We start from the raw sequence: 18,136 nt of genomic DNA on the forward strand, positions 1-18,136 counted from the left end.
GCTTCACTGTTTTGTATAAACTAGGATCTCAAGAACCCACCCCCCCACCACACACACACACACACACACACACACACACACACACACACACACACACACACACACACACACACACCGACAGAGAGATCTCAGTATCCAGTTTACTTTTTTTAACATGATGTGAATATTTTCCATTTGATTTTGTGTCCTTTTTTTTATACCATTGTCATTTTCATGTTTCATGCATGTGCTTACAACAGAGCCCTCTGTGGCGGAACAGAACCAGGATCAGTGGCTACAATAGTATCAGCCAGCAGATGGCAGGCTCACATTGAATGTTTCACTATTCTTCCACCCGCAGCTGAATGGACATCAGTACATCTCAAAGTCAGCCAGTTATGATAAATCTTAGTATTATTATTATTTTTTTTTTACCTTGAGTAATCCAAAGTCATACACATTAATAATCTCACTGATGGTACCAACTGCTAAGTTCATATAAACTCCCTGTTATGGAATTCACTGTAGTTTCTCCATGTACATTTAGGTACAAATGATTAGTTAGCTGGAAAGAAGAAAATATTGACCCACTTCAGTGTTTTTCAAAGTTTATTTTTTTACATTTGTCTTCAAAAAGCAAGAAAATATACTCTTTCCTTACAGAAATAATAAATATACAATATTTATTTATAAACAAAATGCACAATTTACAAAGTAGCAACTGAGTGCTCCACCACACACACAGCACTGTATGCATTCATCTCATTTATCACAGACTCATAACTCTTATTAGTAATGGTCAATTTTCATTATTAGGGGAATCTTACTTCTATGCAGCATTACAATTTTCATTAAAAAAGAGAGGCTTAGATTCTCCAAAATTACAATTCCTCTCTGTGCTATGTGTTTGTTATTCTACCTTAATACTTTCATGAGGTGTAGACTCCACCCTTTACAGTCTAATATAGTCCATTCATTGCTCATGTCATGGCTGGAAGCTTATTCCAGTTGGCAAGTTTTTAAAGCCTTGGCCTTTCAACATGTTCTTTTTGGTCTCTCCCTTTGGTGGAGACTGAATGCAGGACTCTCCTGACTGAGAACGCTTTGTCCCGACCGAAATATTCCTCCGACTCTGCTCTGTATGTGTGATGGCCGCTCTCTGTTTGTCTCCTCAGGTACATTCCAGTGCTCTGCTATAGATGCAGTACTGTTTTTAAGTGTTTGTGTCTATGAGATAATGTTGACTTGTGGTCAAGAGGTGAACAGCAGGTGTGACAAAAACCAAGCTAAAATGCAAGTCAGTGCCGGAGTGCTGTGGACTGGCGGGGCTGAGCTGGAGCTGGGCGGAGTGGGCGGAGGTGAGCTGTGGTGTCGCTCTGTCACGTAGATATCCGTTTGTCTATGCTGCTCTTGATGGATGAGCGGAGGGTCCACCGTTATGTAACCGTTTATTATCCTCACATTAGGCATCGGGGTAGTGCTGAAAGAAAGGAAAACACAAGGGAGTGAATTCAGCTGAGTAATTGTAAACATGGGGCTGTCTTCCAGGCAGCACAGTACTGCTGTTCGCACTCATAAGAACAGACCTTCTACGTGGAGTTTGCATGTTCTCCCTGCATATGCAGGGGTCTTCTTTTGGTGGGAAAAAATATGCATTAGACACAAAATGGTGACTCTGAATTGTTCTTATGTGTGAATTTGAGTGCCCTGTTATCGTTTGTCTCTCGTGTGATGGACTGGGAATTTATTCAGGCGCTACCATTGATAATGTCAAGGATTTGCTGCAACCTGAAAATGGATAAAGTGGTTTAAGAGATACAGTGCCTTTCCCTCCAGCTTCTCAGAACAGTTTTTAAAGAATTGTAAATAGTCCAATTTTAGTTTTATTTATAAACAATCAGCTTGTGGCTTCAGCCCAGCAGCTTATTTTTTCTCTTAACTCTTTTTCTCAAAGCACTTCCATCCATGAGTACCAAACAGTCTCCAAATGATATCAAACTGAAGCTCTTGTTGACATTTAGTCAACACTTGTCCATTCAAGATGGGGAATTTCATTATCTGACCATGCTTTGTCTTCAGCTACGGAAATGTGTCTCATTTTTTTTCCATTTAAACTACTAAAGTATAAGTATGTGAAAATAAACCCAAACAGCTTTGTGTTCATATGTATGTAGAAGGCTAACAAAAGTCCCAGAGCTTTCCTAACCCCCTCTCACACCGGGCTGCTGCAGGCTGTGGCGTGCTGGCTGGTACGGGGTTATACGAGAACAGTCTGAGGTCAGTCCACATTATGTAGAAAGAATCGGAAATGTGCGACATCGCTGCGTAGTCTATCCAAAATCAGACAAGATGGTATGCAGTTATGGGAGAATTAATAATGCCAAATTGGATAATCGTGACTGATTGCGTAGTATTACATGTGGCCATTCACCTGTATGTCCTGTATTATTCATGCATATGCGGTACGGCAGGGAAATCTACACGGAATTTCATCTGGAAATGCCTTTTTTACTGGGATCAAGCCGCCCACTGTCTGTGACGATGCGAGATGTAAATAAAATTAGACCGAATTACAGGAGAACAGAACACCTTCTCTACGTAATGTATGACATCCCTCTTCCAACTCTATGCAACTGTATGGCATCGATCCATGGTTTTTATGTGACCATACGCAAAACATATACAGTCAGTGCATCGTCACTCTGCCCTCCACGAGGTTGGCAGGGTACACCGCAATGTCAAACACATTTGCACCTACAACAAATTAACCTAACAAGCGTGTTTTTGTATTGAGGGATGAATATGAAGTATCCAGGGAAGGCTAACTCAGGCAAAGGAAGAAAAAGTAAACTCCACAGAGAGATGCTTGAAACAACAATGAGTTTGCTGTAAGGTCACACCACCACCAGTACCACAACATGTCAATCCTTTTTACAGCAGACAATAAAATGATGGTCTTCCAGTTAATGTTATCCACAAGTTTTCAAGCATCTTTACCTAACCAAGTCTCTTTGAATAAAGCATCTCTCTCTTCCTTTTGTTTTTCTAAACTATTAAATGTACTTGATTGCCTGAATGCTGTATATCCACGAGCCTGAATTAAAAAAAACATCCCAGATAACTGAAATAAAAGGATATCTCACCCATCTCCAATGCGAACCCAGAGATCACTGAAAAGACGTGGTCTCCCATGCCCTCGGTGGGCTTTTCGAGGCCGTTTGTGCCTTCCAAACTCTTCCAGCTGGCTCAAGCTATCGGGGAGCAGGATGTGAGGAAGCTCCTCTTCTCCGGGGATGGGTATGCTGTCTGGGTCATCTGGCTCCTGCTTCGTCTCTGGACTGGTGAGCCAGCTGGTGGGAGCCACGGTGCTCATGTCTTTACTCTCCTCGCTGGATTCTACGGCAGGTTGTTCTTTTTCGGGTTTACCGCTGAGTGGAGGAAAACAGGACAGGCGTACAGTTAGTTAATATTCATTTTCCACTATATAAATCATAGGTGTATTCTGACGTGTAACTGAAACACTTTATTTACACAGTACTTGGGAAAAAAAAAAACCTTTTCCTGTGAGTTCGAACTCGCTGCCAGTGAATGTTATTGTTTGTGGTTTCTGGCCACTCGAATACACTTATAACCCTTAAATTCAATCAAGGACTTAAACACCACAAGGGACACTTTGCACTATTAACACTGTCCTGAGTGGCTGAATTTCCCAGTAGGCAACATTAGAGGAAACTATAACTCTTGTGGCCATACTCTGAGCATCAGAACCATTGCCTGACCAAAGAAGACCACCCAGAATCTCTGGCCAATCCTCAAAAACTTTTGCCATGCTCCTCTTTCCTTCACCATTACTCGTACTTTCTCCTTTCTTCTTCCCCCTCAATATGGCTTGCATATGTCTCTATTTTATAAGGTAGAATTTCAAAAACATGTTCTCATTCCAGACAGTAAATCTGTAAGAAGCCGTCAAGAAGGGAAATCAAGGACAATTTCAACAACTCAATCTTGCATATTACTAAAATCTGCTATATCAAATCTGTCATATCATAGACCGTAGGACGGACCTTAGTTATGGTTTCCATCAGTTCGATTTACTTACTGTTAGTTTTGTCTTTCTAGTCATTATTAATATGAAGGTCTGCACTTCTGCTTTGACAAGCTTAAACTCTATTAATCTCAAACGGGTCCTGGAGGCTTGGTCAGTGTGATGATAGGTCCATGCCTGTGGTCAAGCTACTGTAGAGCCAAACCCAGCTCTGGTCTGCTCTCTGTCAGTCATATAAGCACACTTCAGGAAATTTTGTGTGTTGCATGGAAAAAGTCCAGGTTTGAGGCTATTAACTTTTATAAAGACCTCTCTCACTGTCATCTTGTGTTTCTTTCCGTGCCTGTCACATCACCTTGCATCAGGGAATGCAACTGCTTCCATGCGAGTGTGTGGTCGAAGAACATGAAAAACTTTTCTGTGACCACAGTAAGTCAGTGCACTTCTCAGCTTTTAAACCCAGAACCACTGGCTGAAGACCACAAGTCTGCTGAAGGGGTGCAGGGAGGATAGAAAAGCTACATTTACAGCTCTAAGTTGAAGTATAAAAGTTTGTAAAAAATCCCCAGATTTCTGGGTGAATGGTTGTTTTTTTATTGCTATGAAAAAACGTTTGTTTTGTTGTTTTGTTTTGTTTTGTTTTTTTCATTTTCACTATTATTCCAGAGGCTGTTATTATTTTATAGCCTCATGGACCAAGTTCCGAGGTGGGTGGATATCAGTAGGGATTGAAAAAAGAATTTTAGAGAAGACGCTCTGAACAGTTAAATCTCCATGTGAATCATGTATAAACTACACGTGTGATTTCAAGCCTCGACAGTCTTGCTATCCTCGCTCCTTGTCACCATTCATCACTCAGCTCACCCGGCATAAATAATGTGTACGTATGTTTCGTGTGTTGTGGTGAGAACAGGCAGAACCACTGCTGGCAGCGTGCCTCTGGCAGCCGCTGGAGAGGGGGAGATGTGGGAGGAAGGAAGGGAGGGAGTGAGAGAGAGAGGAAGGTGAGGGAGTTGATGAGGTATCAAAGGATTGCTACAAAGCTCAGCCATATTTGTTACAGAGCACAATTGGGGCCCTATCTTCTGTGCACTCCAATAAATCTAGAGGTTAAATGCCTTAACTCTTGAGAGAATTAGACGGATGTGGACTGGCTAAGTGATGAAGGGGTGAGCAGTAACAGATGCATGTGCAGATGTATCTGCACACCTGACAGAAACAATGAGCGCACAAATTCTCTGCCTCAACGTCCCATATTCCCCTAACGGAATCAGTGTAATGTTAGTACTCTTCTTGTCAATTTCAATTCATTATCTTGTCAAGTTAAGACATTCATAGTGTGGTTTCAAAGTAGAGCCAGTGATTGCGTAACTGCAGTTGCTCAATGTTCAAATCTGAATTCGCTCATTAAACTCCAGAACAAAACTAATTTAAAGAGGGTGGGAGAAAATCCGCTTTTGCCCATCATTTGTTAGGGTAAACAAAGATTTTTTTCCATCCCCAGATGACTGATTGTCTTCCAAACTATCTTCTAATTTTCAGTTTTCTTTGTTACCACATTGCTTAAATCAGATGGAATAATCGACCACCTGTAGCACTGCGCTGCTCTTTGACTACTCACTCTGAGACTGGCTCTTGATAATCTGAGGGCATGTGAACGATCTCGTATCCCTCCTGCCTGAGGATGTCCAGTACACTGTGGTTCCCCAGGAAGTGACCTAACAGTGGACAAAAAGCCAAAGGTCATGAAAGGTAGGACAGGTGAACAAGGGCATGGAAAACATTTTCATGCTGAGCACGCAATTTCTCTTGGAGACTAACAGAGTTTAATGAACATAAGAGAACAAAACTAAAACCTTTCAGGATGCAATGCTTTGTAGCGTTAGGGTGAGTAAAATTTTATTCCATCTTTTCATTTGTTTGTCATAAATTGTTGTACAGACATTCAGTTGAACAAAGGCCCTTCATCTCTGTAGAACAAATAATTTTATTACCATGCAGGCTGTCGTTGTTTTTGCTTAAATTATTTAAGTGCTAGTGAAGTTGTGGTGGGGTAATTTATATTTTGCCCTCTTCCTTTGTTCACTATCCAAGTCTGTAATGTGTGACAGTGGGATTACTGTCGCAGCCACATTGGATTCAAACCAGAGTACAGCACTGAACTCCAGTTTATCACAAAGTAAACTTGAGACACACACACACACACACACACACACACACACACACACACACACACACACACACACACACACACACACTTATACCTACTGTCAAATTATAGTTACTGTTTATACTAACAACTTCAATTCCATTTTGTTTGCAGAAGTGAGAGCATCCAGGGAACATCCACACAGATCTTCTCAATGTGCCACCCATCACCCCACTGTACCTGTGGTACTGCAGATTTCAATATCCAGTATTCTCTAAATGTTATGAACCAGTAACTACTGTGCTCCAAAAGGTAACTATGATTTGGTTTGGGAGTCATTCCCAGCATTTCCCTCCTGGATTCACCTTAAGAATGGCTAAGGTTCCCCTCTTTAATCTGCGACTGGCAGAAGAATACTGGTGGATAAGCCGTAACACTAAAACAATGGGCAGTTTTCAGTCTCCAGGTTTTGAACCACCCGAGTAATCGATTAACCAATTTATTTTGTAAGTCATCAACATTTTTCTGATACATAAATATTTTTCTGAGTATCATTGCTTGGTACATTTGCTGCTTCTGGAAATGATCCAAAAAGTTTTTTCCAAAAAAACTTAATGAATGTTTGCCCAGCTGTTACTTACTCTTGTAGCATGCCTTCTGGATATTTCTGTTAAATGGGTATTTCCCCTTGAGACTGCAGGTATATCAATACATTTTGCAAGCGATGGTGCTACTGAAGACAAACATTAAGGCAGTGTTTAAATGTAATCTTGCTGTTCATCTCCTGGACTCACTCGTTCGGTAGTGAGCACCAATGAGCTCATTACCCCCCCGATAATCCTGTGCTTCACTCAACTCGGCAATAAGCTGCAATGTAGCCTGACATCACTCTCACTAACACTCACGCTCGAACAGGAATTCATATCGATGCTTCAACATACACACACAGCCTACCTGCACACCTCCAAGAGATCACACACTCTCACACGCCTCGGCTCTTTTCCTGAGCTTATTAACAACACGTTGACAATATTCAAGCTTCTTACTTGCTTTCTGCCTGGGCCCTCTGCTCCCACTCAGCTTGTCACCTCCTGCCTATTTTATCATCATAATGTTCCTGATCATTCCTGAAAGTAAAAAAAAAAAAAAAAAGGGAAAAAAAAGAGGCACGCGGTGTTACACTTTCTTGGCATCTGAGTTCAAAGGCAGCACTGGGATAGGCTGCAGAGTGAGAGGAGGCTTCTACCAACACAGTGTCGGCAAGATCAAATGGGATTACACAAAGACCTGAGTGTGAGATTTTGTCCGGGCGAAGGTGGGCGTGTGTATTTGTGCATTTGTGTGTGTTCTTTTGTTCTTTTGTGTATTTTTTTTTCTCCAAGGCTGCAAACGTTTTATGTAATGCAATAAAAACGTACAGAAAAAAGGACAAGTTGTAGAAATAATGAAATGGAAAAAGCCTTGTAGTCTGGCTTTATGGCTGATTCTTTTATTATTCGTTTTAGTAAAGAGTGAAATGTATCAACCCATGCTGGTAAATTTTTGCAAAGGCACTAATTTTTTTATTAAATATTTTTTATAAAATGGCCAGCCATCAAACTGCAAAGATATTCCTGTTTTTCATGTAATACATCGCAATGACAGTTGAGATTTTCGTTTGCATCACATGAATGATTCTCACAGAGCCACAACTAAGATGACTTCTTCGTCTTTAACTCAGTAAACTATGTACCTTCAGTATTTGTTCTCTTAAAAATGTCCATCTACGCAAATGTCTGAACATTTATGATCAAGATTTTCCTCACACGCTCTTCCCTCTGTCTTTCGTCCCTTCTGACAAGATGTTGGGTTTAAATGCCGCTCATTCAGTGACTGAATGCTAACAGACTCAAGATACCTCATCTTTCTGTCAAGTAATGTTTTCATTAATATCTGCGTGCCAGTTCAGAGCAGCGCCTGTCCTGTGTGTTCGCCAGCTGCGAGGCCAAGTTGGCTGTTTTACGTGTCGACTTGATTTCTTCTGCCCTGCTGTCTTCACATCACACATTGTGTGTGTGTGTGTGTGTGCGTACATGCCTGCGTGTGTGTGCGCGTGACACATTGAGATGCCAGTTTTCCTCCACATCGGTTTCATTTCATAGGCACACTTGCGATTAAATTGAAATTTCATTCAATCAGCAATCAAACAGACAAAAAAAAAAAAAAAAACTCTGTCTGGGAATAAATAGAAAACACATACAGAATCCCCAAACCTGTCATTCACAAGATGAAATCCATCACTTGTATCATCGCTCGATTTTATGTTTGACCTCCAATTACTGTTCTCCCTGAGTGAGCACAATACTGCAGACAACAACATTGTTTTCTGTGTCTTTCAAAATCATGAATTTTGGATTGAAAAAGAGGTTTATTCTGAAATGTTTCATCTGACATGCATGTGCTTTGTTTGCTTTCAGGAAGGGTTGTAGTTCATTCATCCCTGTGTGTGGGTGAGCGGTTAGAAACGTGGATAATAACTCTTTCCTTAGCGATGAATGTGCAGGTGGGAGGCCAGACTGCTGTGTTTGTTTGTGGAGAATCCCGACAGTAAACAATGTGGTGCTACTGAAGCACAGAGAACTCCCGGCAAACATCTTAAAAGAGTCACACTAGAGATCATCTGAGTCCTAATTGCTTCCCTACATCACGCAGCACATATAGGATAACGGAGCAGGTATTACGCCGTTTAACATTCTGTGGCGGCGTTAACCACTGACTAATTTAGTAAAACTATGCATGTCGGCATTCTGTGTGACAAATCATTAAATCATTCATGCTCTTCATTGGCAAGGATGGGATGAAGGTAAATGTTATGTAGTCAATTATTTTGATGATACACTGGAGACACAATTTAATGCTTGTATTTGTAATTATTAAGAACTAAACCATTTTGTTTTCTGTTAAAATGTCTTCCTAGAACTGTCTTGCCACATATTTGCACGTGATTTTCCAAGATTAAAATCTGAAGGTTAGGTTTTGGCATCCGGGGATCTTTGGATCAGTAAACAATAATGGTCTCGGTTAAATGTTGACAAAGTCAAAAGACACAAAATCAAATTTTTTATCAAATTTTTAACAGGACACAGTTTTGTTCCTAACTACAAAGGAAGTTTTTTGCTCAAATTTGTGTACCTATATTCTCACAATTTATGGCAGCCAAATAAACAAGTAAATAATCTCTCGCTTTTGCAATGCAGAAAAGATAACTCATTATCATTCATCTTTGCCACAATGGATCAACTTCTTTCAATATCCTCTGTCTAATGTCATCAACCTCAACTGTTTTTCTTTCTCACTAAAATATTCAACATGCTGTTCATGTACTGCACTCATTAATCCTGTCAATCCTGCTCACTGCCAGAAAAACCTCAACATCCCCACCAACTTCCAGTTCATCTTCCTGTCTTCTTGTTGGTGCCGAACTCAGGTGTAAAAAACAGTTTTAACCTTCAACCTATCAAGAAACCTTCTACACAGATACTCCTGATCATCGTCTTCATTCAAACCACCGTACCTAAAGCTGTTCTTCACCTCACTTTCACAACTTCTACGGCTTTAGTTGGTTCACTGCAAGTATTAAAACTTTACCTTTGTTATCTGTGCTGTTACCATCCTTCTTGTTATGCACACGTGTGTCTGAGTGCTGTTCATTTTTGTTATTTTGTCGACTTCTGGTGCTTCTAGCTTTCCCTGACTCCAGATCAGTTCTTCATCTTCAACCACAGAACATGGAGACTCCTGCATTGTGCTAAATGTAGCAAAAGCATATTACTGCTGCCCACCGGTCACAAATAGAAGCTTGGATAGCTCTGATTGGCTTCTGCACCACATGTCTATGTTCTGCACTGTGCCCCTGAGACAGCTTTTCACTTGTAGAAGAAATATTGTCATGATTTAATCTCACAAGAGCTCATCACACCCCCAGTGTTCAGCTACACTTACTTTTACTTTCTGAAAAAGTTATAGGATTAATTTAGTTGTTCCTGAGGATGTAAGTTGTTGGAAAAGTAATACCTGTCACCTGAAGTTGACTCCCTCGGTTAAAGGTACAATAAGTAAGGAATTTACAATAAAAACAATAAAGTCTCCGCAACAAAACAGTCACAATAAACTGTGTGCAGATATTCTTAGACCGCCTTACAGGCCTCATAAAGGAAAGCTAAAGTTCTATAGAGCAGGGATTGCATCACAGATCCTATAAATAAAGGTACTCATCTAGTAAACTGGGTTGTAAATAAAGATCAACTATTGATGGCAGCTTTGGGGAGATGTAAAGCTAACAGTTTATTTTGTGTGCAGGGCAGAAAGAGAGCAGCAGTGCTGCAACTGCAACCGCCACCGCCAGAAGAGATGAGAAACAAGGGCACAGAAACACAAGTGCGTTACAAATTTTACAATAGTAATGCATTATTGGATTAGGGTTCCATGATGCTGCAGTGGTTTGCTCCTACTCTGCGTCTCTATTTCTCTCCTTTCTCAGGTTTTCCGGTACTGACGTTTCCTCACTTTGTCTAAAAGGCTGTGAGTGAGGTTAATAAATGAATTGTGACCCTGAATTGAATAAAGTGGTTTAAAAGATAGATCAACTGAATACTCTAGTAAGGTACTACTGCCAAACACAGTGGTGTTAAAAAAAAAATGTCTCACAAGTAATATGTTAAAGCCAACACTGCAAACAACCCTTTGTTGTTGAGTGTCTGTCACCATTATGTGAGGTAGCTGTGAATGCCTCATTGTGTTTTGCATGAAGAAAAAACAGCTTGAAGTAGAAGCAGTCTTCATTTTTTACAGTGCGTATCGTCCCTCACAGGGTGTTTCCCCCGCTGAGGCTCCTGTGAGCTCAGTTAATGCTCCAGTTACTTCTCAGTTTATTAACCTTTCCAGCTTTATTTCCACTTACAGCAGCACCTTAACGTACTCGCCCTGTCTGTCTGTGTTTATTGGACCCACCCCTTGACTTAATGTCTGTCTCTTCATCTGGCCTACTTTTTGTGATGCAGATGTCTGTTTAAAGCAGGTTTGCTCATCTGATTGCCACTGCGGCACTGTCTTTTCCCCTCTACTCCTTTTGGTCTAATTTCCTTTCACATTCACTGTTTCTTCTTCATGTAAAATTATTTGTGAACTTATTAGTGCTCCAAAAAACATTGCTGTAGAATATTTTCCTGTCGCCACCCACACTCAACTGAAGCTATTTCAATCTTTATTTAATCTTTATGTGTAGGCTTTACACATGGCCTTTAATTTCCACCTCAGGGTCGCCCGCAGGTTTTTTTGCTTAGCTTCTCCATTAATTTGATTTTTCCATTCTTTTCATTCTACTGGCCTGTGGACACTGATCAAATAAAAAAGAAGCTAGAAACAAGAAGAGAGAGGAAAATACAAACAAAGCAAACTTGAGACTTGTCCAACACCAAAGAAAAGACACAGGAAGAGTATTATGTTATTTTTCAGGTTTTTCACAAACAAATGTGTTTGCAATTATGCTGCGTAAACTTAACATCGACTGATATGTGCGAGGGGCTTTGAACAAAAAAGAAAAGACTCAGAGGGCCTGCTAGCAGACCACCTCACATGAAAACTGCTCAAACAGAGAACAAAGGAAGAGAGAAAACAAGGAAAACTAAAACGAGATAACTTGGAGCGGTTCAAGGCAGGAGAGGCAGGAAAAGGTTTGAAGGTAAAAGGTGAGCAGAATCGGAGTGCAACAGTGACTGCAGTGACGTAAACCCTCCATCCACCAACATGCACGCTCACTTCTGTTGCTATAATGTGGTGGAAACAAACACAAGCTTTTGACTCTGAGCCATTTAAACAACAGATGAAAGAGAGATTAGCAGATGAGGCAAAACAGAGGAAGAGAGCAAATACACGTGCCAACGGGGGGGGGGGGGGGGGGGGGGGACTTCATAGTTGATAGGGGTGTGTTCTCTGTTTATATTTGTTAGTGAATGTTTTTCCAGTCGAAATAAAGTGCAGACACATGAGACTGGGGGAAAATTCAACTAATCTCCACTTGTTTGTGTTTGTGTGTGTAGGTGTTAAATGGGTGACAAATTAAAGGGGAAACTTGTAAGATGCTGGACCACCATGAATCACCACCAAAATAGCTTCAAATGTCAATTTGAGTATCATTCTGCAAGTCTCCGAAGGCCCCTGGAGTGAATTCTTCCATAAAATCCTCTCCTTCCTCTGCTGTTCTGGTTGGTAGTCCTGGCCGGCTCTGTGTTGCTGCTGTTGCACAAATCACCCACAGCATTTAACTTTTAAGATGTCTTTCTCTGTTTTTCTAAAACTATAAACAGAGTGATAGCAATGCAGTTTGTGCCAACAGTATAAACAGTATACTTTAACATTGCTGTAAAACATAGCATGTACTGAAGCTTACTGAATACAGTATTAACCTGGCGTTGTTTTTACAGGCATACAACCTGTTGCTACATCAACTGTGTTTGGCGAACACAGTTTAGTAGAAAGTAATAATAGTCTATGCCTTGTTGGTTATGTTTATAGGTTCTTATTTATTTATTTATTTAGCATTCACATTTTCATTAGATTAGAAGCCTTAAAGCAGGTCACACTGTAATTCACATTAATCCGATCACACACTTTCATACATGACACCAACTGGAGCCGCCATGCAATCTGGCCTATTTAGAGAAATTTTCAGTTAAGTCCAGGTGCTTATGGACAAGACTCCAAACCTACCAAATGAAGCACAATCCTTTGTAAACGTCTTTTGAAAGTAAATAATGAGTGTGTATGTCCACTTGCTGGATTGTGAGAGCTGAATTAACTTAGTCTCTAAAGGTAGTCAGCTAGTGACTGAAAAATGAGTAACTGTAGTTGGATTATTTTCCATAATAATCCAACTTTAAAACTCCTTCATTTCATCAGTTATGCTGTTTTCTCCATTGATGCCTACTCTTGGTTTTTATCAGATTACCAAACTGTGTTTTCCCTGTTAACAGCAGTGAGTGCTCGTGTATTTTTGGACAGTTTTTCATGCTTGTGCTGAAGGAGAAAGTCTTTTCTGACGTGCCCTGTGTTCCACTACCGCTCATGCTTCCTTCAGCAACATATGAGTAATGCTGCAAAGATTTTAATAAGCCCAGTATCCTTGCACCTTGCTGTGCACTTCCATTTATACTAACAGTACCAGGATCCCTCTATAAATCACACAGCAGCGTTTCGATTAACAGAGCAGAGCTGGAGAAACAACTACCCACAGCGCTTCAGGAATAGTTGAACCACTGCCTTGAAAACAGAGCTTCACATTGACTCCACCTGTAAATCTGAAATAGTGTAATTCGGCTCTCTGCAGAACTCTGGGTTTCTCGACACAGAAATATTGGCTTTCTGGAGTTTCCTTCTACTCTGTCACATTTCTCATCTCCATTATGACTTCACTCCTCATTCATGCAGCGAGACGGCAGTCTGTCTCCCTGCACCACACTGAGGCGCTGTGAGTGACAGCTGCTGAAGGGCCTTTTCTTGTCCAAGTTCTAGTCTACTAGTCTACGTTCTGGTCAAATAACGGCACCGGGAGAGGTCGAATCCAGAGCTTGACTGCTGCATGTGGCATGCCTGACACTGGTCCATGTCGGAAAGGTTGGAGGGAGGGCTGAGTCTTTTAAAGTCATTTCTCAGTTTAAATATTTAGGCTGTGACCTTAGTGCGCTGCAATGTGTAAAAACACTTCTGGTGGACAGAGGGAAAGAGAAAGTGAGTGAACAGGAGATGACAAAAATAAAAAGAAAGGCACATAGGAGTCAAATGCCTTCAATGAAAATTTATTAAATGTATTAGTACGCATCCCTTTCGTCACAGCCTGGGTCCATTTCTCTCTGTCCAACTGTCAAATAAAGCTGCAGATGATAAAAAAAAAACTGAGACATTAAAGTTTGTTTGAGCAGGTGGAAAATAATCACTTTTTTAAATGACTGGCAACATGCATGTTATCTGGTTAACGTGATTGCAACATTTGTGCATGTGCGTGCGCGTGCGTGCACATGCCCGTGTGTGCATGCGTGTGCGACTGGCTTACATTACACAGACATGTTTCATAGGAAGCGTGAGCTCAGAGATGTATGTAGCCTTCGGCGTTTGAGTGTGTAATGGCAGAAAGCAATATTTCACGTCAGCTGTTCCCCAGAACCCAGAGGACGGCTGGTTTTCATTCATATTTTTTAATCAGGATCTGATTTACACCATCAACAACAGGTGAATGTACTTAACCACTAAGTAAGAAAAACGACCACTGCCATAGGTGTCGAGGAGCGGGCTTTCATATTGTTGCATTCTTGAGTCGTTGCTGTTTCTTTTCTGTCTAGACGTGCCAATTCATTCTCAACTGATCAAAGCAAGTAAATCCCAAGCATCCACGTGTTTATGAAATGTGGCATTAAACCCACTGGCTCTTGATGGGCAATGAGATGTTCTTTCAGCTGCTAATGAAGTGTGTAATCTTTAAACAAGCAAATGAGCTGTATTGATTTAATTACAGTTAGGAATCCAACCAGAGCAGCTAAGTGTAACCAGAAGACTTTTTTTTCATGCAAAGTTATATTCCTGAAGATTTAAAGGTTTTACATGGGTACCACAATAAAGCTAATTCTTTTATTGAATAAGGTAAAGATAAATGTTTTTACACCCAATATCAGCTTTGTTTACATGGGGCAAGCAGGAGATTTATTTAAAAGAAAAAAAAAAAGCATAATTACTGAAAAAAACTGAGATTCTGGAGCTAGTTCAAATACATTCGTCATGTATGAACTTTGAACATGAGCAAAGTAAACAAATGGCATTTTTAACAGAAGCAAGCAATGTTTAGGAAAAACAAAACAAAATGTGTGAGTTATTTTTGGTTTCAAATTTTGAATACTGAACCTCAGTCTAGATCAAAACTAGGAAAAAAACATGGCAGAATTTATCAGCAGGTGTTTTCGTTTTTCTTCTTTTGACGGCATGTGATCATTCCTCTTCTTTTTGAAAATATGATAATCAAACTATTTAGTATCCAAAGATGTTAAATCAAGCCCCCATAAAAAATACTCCAGAGTTTGTATGATTAAAAATTAGATGATTTGACTGCACATTTTTTCCAGAGGGTTTTATAAATATAGCCTATTTTCAGGATGTTAATGCACTGCTTAATGTCTCAAACCATTAAAATAAAGCAGCATTTTCACCTGCAGACACTGCGCACACTGAGACAGAGCACAAGTTCCCCCATGTTGATCCAGCAGAAAACCAGGGAGACAACAACTCTGAGTTCTCTTGGCAAAACTACATGTGTTAAAAATAAATGTAAATGCGTGCTAAGTCCAAACTGTCAGTGGGAAAGGACTAATAATAACTTTCTATCTCTCCCTCCCTATCAGTCCTCATGCAGAACAGAGGGCTCACCAGCATGCACAGCATGAATACTATATCCGTCACTTCATAAACCGTTGTTGCAGACTGCAGAGGTGACGACAGCCTGAGACAAGACAGAGATAGACGGTAGTGAGAGCAAAAAGAGCACCAGATGGAAAAGATAAGGCAAATAAGGGAGGCTACGGTTTAAGACTAATAGACTGGAAGACAAAATAGAGAGACAGGTAGAAGATGGAATTAGTGCCACCGACAGAAATAAGTGAGAGTAAAAAGAAAAAAAAAAACAAAGAGCTGAGGAAAGCAAATATGCACAGAGCGGTGAAGAGGCACAGAGACTGAGTTACATGCATGCAAGGCAGGCTCTCCGCCTCAGTCATCACTTCAACACCACAACACCGCAAGTGACTGAAAAACACATGGGCCCACTCTGCCTGCACAATGGGCTATTATTGGCCCGCACGGCGGAGCACATGCACAAAAATCAACTGATCCAAAGTGGCTCAGACTTCAAAACAAACAGTACTACATGTGTACTTTTGACAGTAACTACTCTTTTGCGCGATAAATATCTGCGGCTCATATGACTTTGTGTTGCAAACATACACAAGACACGCGTGACTGTGAGTGCGTATGAAGTGGCGTCTCGGCCGTGGCAGCGTCAGGAAATTCCAGGGGATGTTTTCAATAAGAATGGGCAGCGGCAGCCAAGGAACTGGCAAATGAAAACCTGCTGAAGCACACCACAGAGCTTCAACAACACACTGCTGACCCTCACAACACACACTCGGTCCTCAACAGAAATGATAACACCGCACATACTTGCATACATGTTTTTACTTAGCGTGAGACCAAAGGAGAGGGTGACTGTGAATGCATATAACTGAATGAGTGATTGAAAGAGCCACTAGGGTTTGTATCTGTTTACAGCAGCAGCAGAACAAGTGTCCAGAGTGTGTACGGCTTGTCAGCAAACATGCCTCCCTCTTTCCAGCTATCATCTGGTGTTGTTCTCATTTTGCCCAAAAGGGAAACAGTGATGCATTTAATTGGCCTCCTGAAGAAACACACGTCATGTTAGCGCACGTCCCTCTCATTGGTCCACATTACGTAATACTGATTGTAACAGTGAACAGCAGTGCGGACTGTTGGACAGCAGCAAGATGGAAAAGACAAGGAAGGAATAGAAGGCACAATATGGAAAAAAAAAAAAACAACTGAAAAAACAATTTCGAGAAATATTAATTCAGCAACACAAAGCTGCTTATTTAAGCTAAAAAGGAGCAGCTTCCAGATAATTCCCCTGCTTCCAGGCTAGCTTATGGGCTTACTGGCTGCTCATGGGGCACAGACATGACAGCTGGATGAAGCTGATGTCTTTTGCTGAGTGTTTCTGGGAAGCTTTTTCCTTCTGTGTGTAAATTGTAACAAAGTGATGAGTTTTATTTTTACAACACCGTTTTGGTTTTCTTTTTTTTTTGGGGTGGGGTGTCACTTGAAACTATAGCTGTTAATCAATTAAAATTTCTTAATTGATGGATTGCAACTCTGAACACAGTTACTCACAAATAAGTACATCATTTGTGAAATTGTAATCAACACACAAAATCACCAGTGTAATGCACAAAAATGACTTTCTCTGAATCTCTTAACTTCAGTGGAGCAGTTTCACATCAGGAAACATTCACAAATGTGGAATTTGAACCATCCAACATTTTAAAGTTGAGATGCTCAAGGGAAGGCGAGTCCCATGTCAATTAGTCCAAAACATAACAGCCACGGTAGGATATTTATAACATTTTCAAGTTTCAAATGAAGAATCTAATCCCCAAAAAGTCCCAAAGACAGTAAAATGAGTTTTGTCTCCTATTTATTTTCTTTGAGCCAGCTGCTAACCCTAACCCTAATTCTGCAATTAATTACATTTTTTAAAAAAAAATGAATCGTTGACAGCCTTCGATTAATTAATCACGTGTGTGTGGTTTTGTGTTTCTGTTGTTAAAATCTCCTTGATAAAGCGGGAAATGTGGTGTTACGAATGAACTGGTTTCCTTGGTAACTGGTGTCCAACTTCCATTAGCATCTGCCGCTGCCGCTGCCAGTACCAGCATGTATTTGAATAACACTCATAAAAGGTCCAACACAGCTTTCTGTCAGGCGTTCACGTCTAGCAGAAACAAGGGACGGGAAAGGAAATCGGTTAGTCCGAAACCCCGGCTCCGCTCCAGTCTCCAGTCACTGCTCCTTTCAGGGTGCTTTCACACAACCACGGTTTGATCCAGACCAGAGTTCACTTCAGCAACTTTTTGGGAAAGTCGGCGTCATTTGGGCATGTGTGAACGCTCCCCTGAACTCTGATCTAGATCAAGCAAGCGATTCCATGAAAACATGGGTATCGGCTCTGGAGACCCTGCCTGTTGCCGGTGGTCAGCGGCTCGGGTGATATTCGTCACACTGCTTTTCAATTTTTAACTGCAAGGTTAAGTTGTGCAGAAGTGAATGTGTCGAGGTGAGGAGGGCAAAAGAATGAAAAATGAGCAAAAGTGAGC

The 18,136-nt window shown here is 40.8% G+C and overlaps 1 protein-coding gene across 1 annotated transcript in view; it reads right to left on the reverse strand.

The window, feature by feature from the left end:
* Nucleotides 1–614: 614 nt before the first annotated feature.
* The window catches only part of trabd2b (TraB domain containing 2B), a 67,185-nt gene continuing 49,663 nt past the window's right edge, over nt 615–18,136 (reverse strand). The window contains exons 5-7 of the mRNA XM_030082727.1: nt 5,646–5,742; nt 3,123–3,407; nt 615–1,459 (exon numbers count right to left, since the gene is read on the reverse strand). Of these exons, the coding sequence (XP_029938587.1) occupies nt 1,231–1,459; nt 3,123–3,407; nt 5,646–5,742 (611 nt within the window). The 3' untranslated portion in view covers nt 615–1,230. The remainder of the gene's footprint in view (nt 1,460–3,122; nt 3,408–5,645; nt 5,743–18,136) is intronic.

This window comes from Salarias fasciatus, chromosome 23 (assembly GCF_902148845.1).
Source record: "Salarias fasciatus chromosome 23, fSalaFa1.1, whole genome shotgun sequence".
NCBI classification, from domain to species: domain Eukaryota; kingdom Metazoa; phylum Chordata; class Actinopteri; order Blenniiformes; family Blenniidae; genus Salarias; species Salarias fasciatus.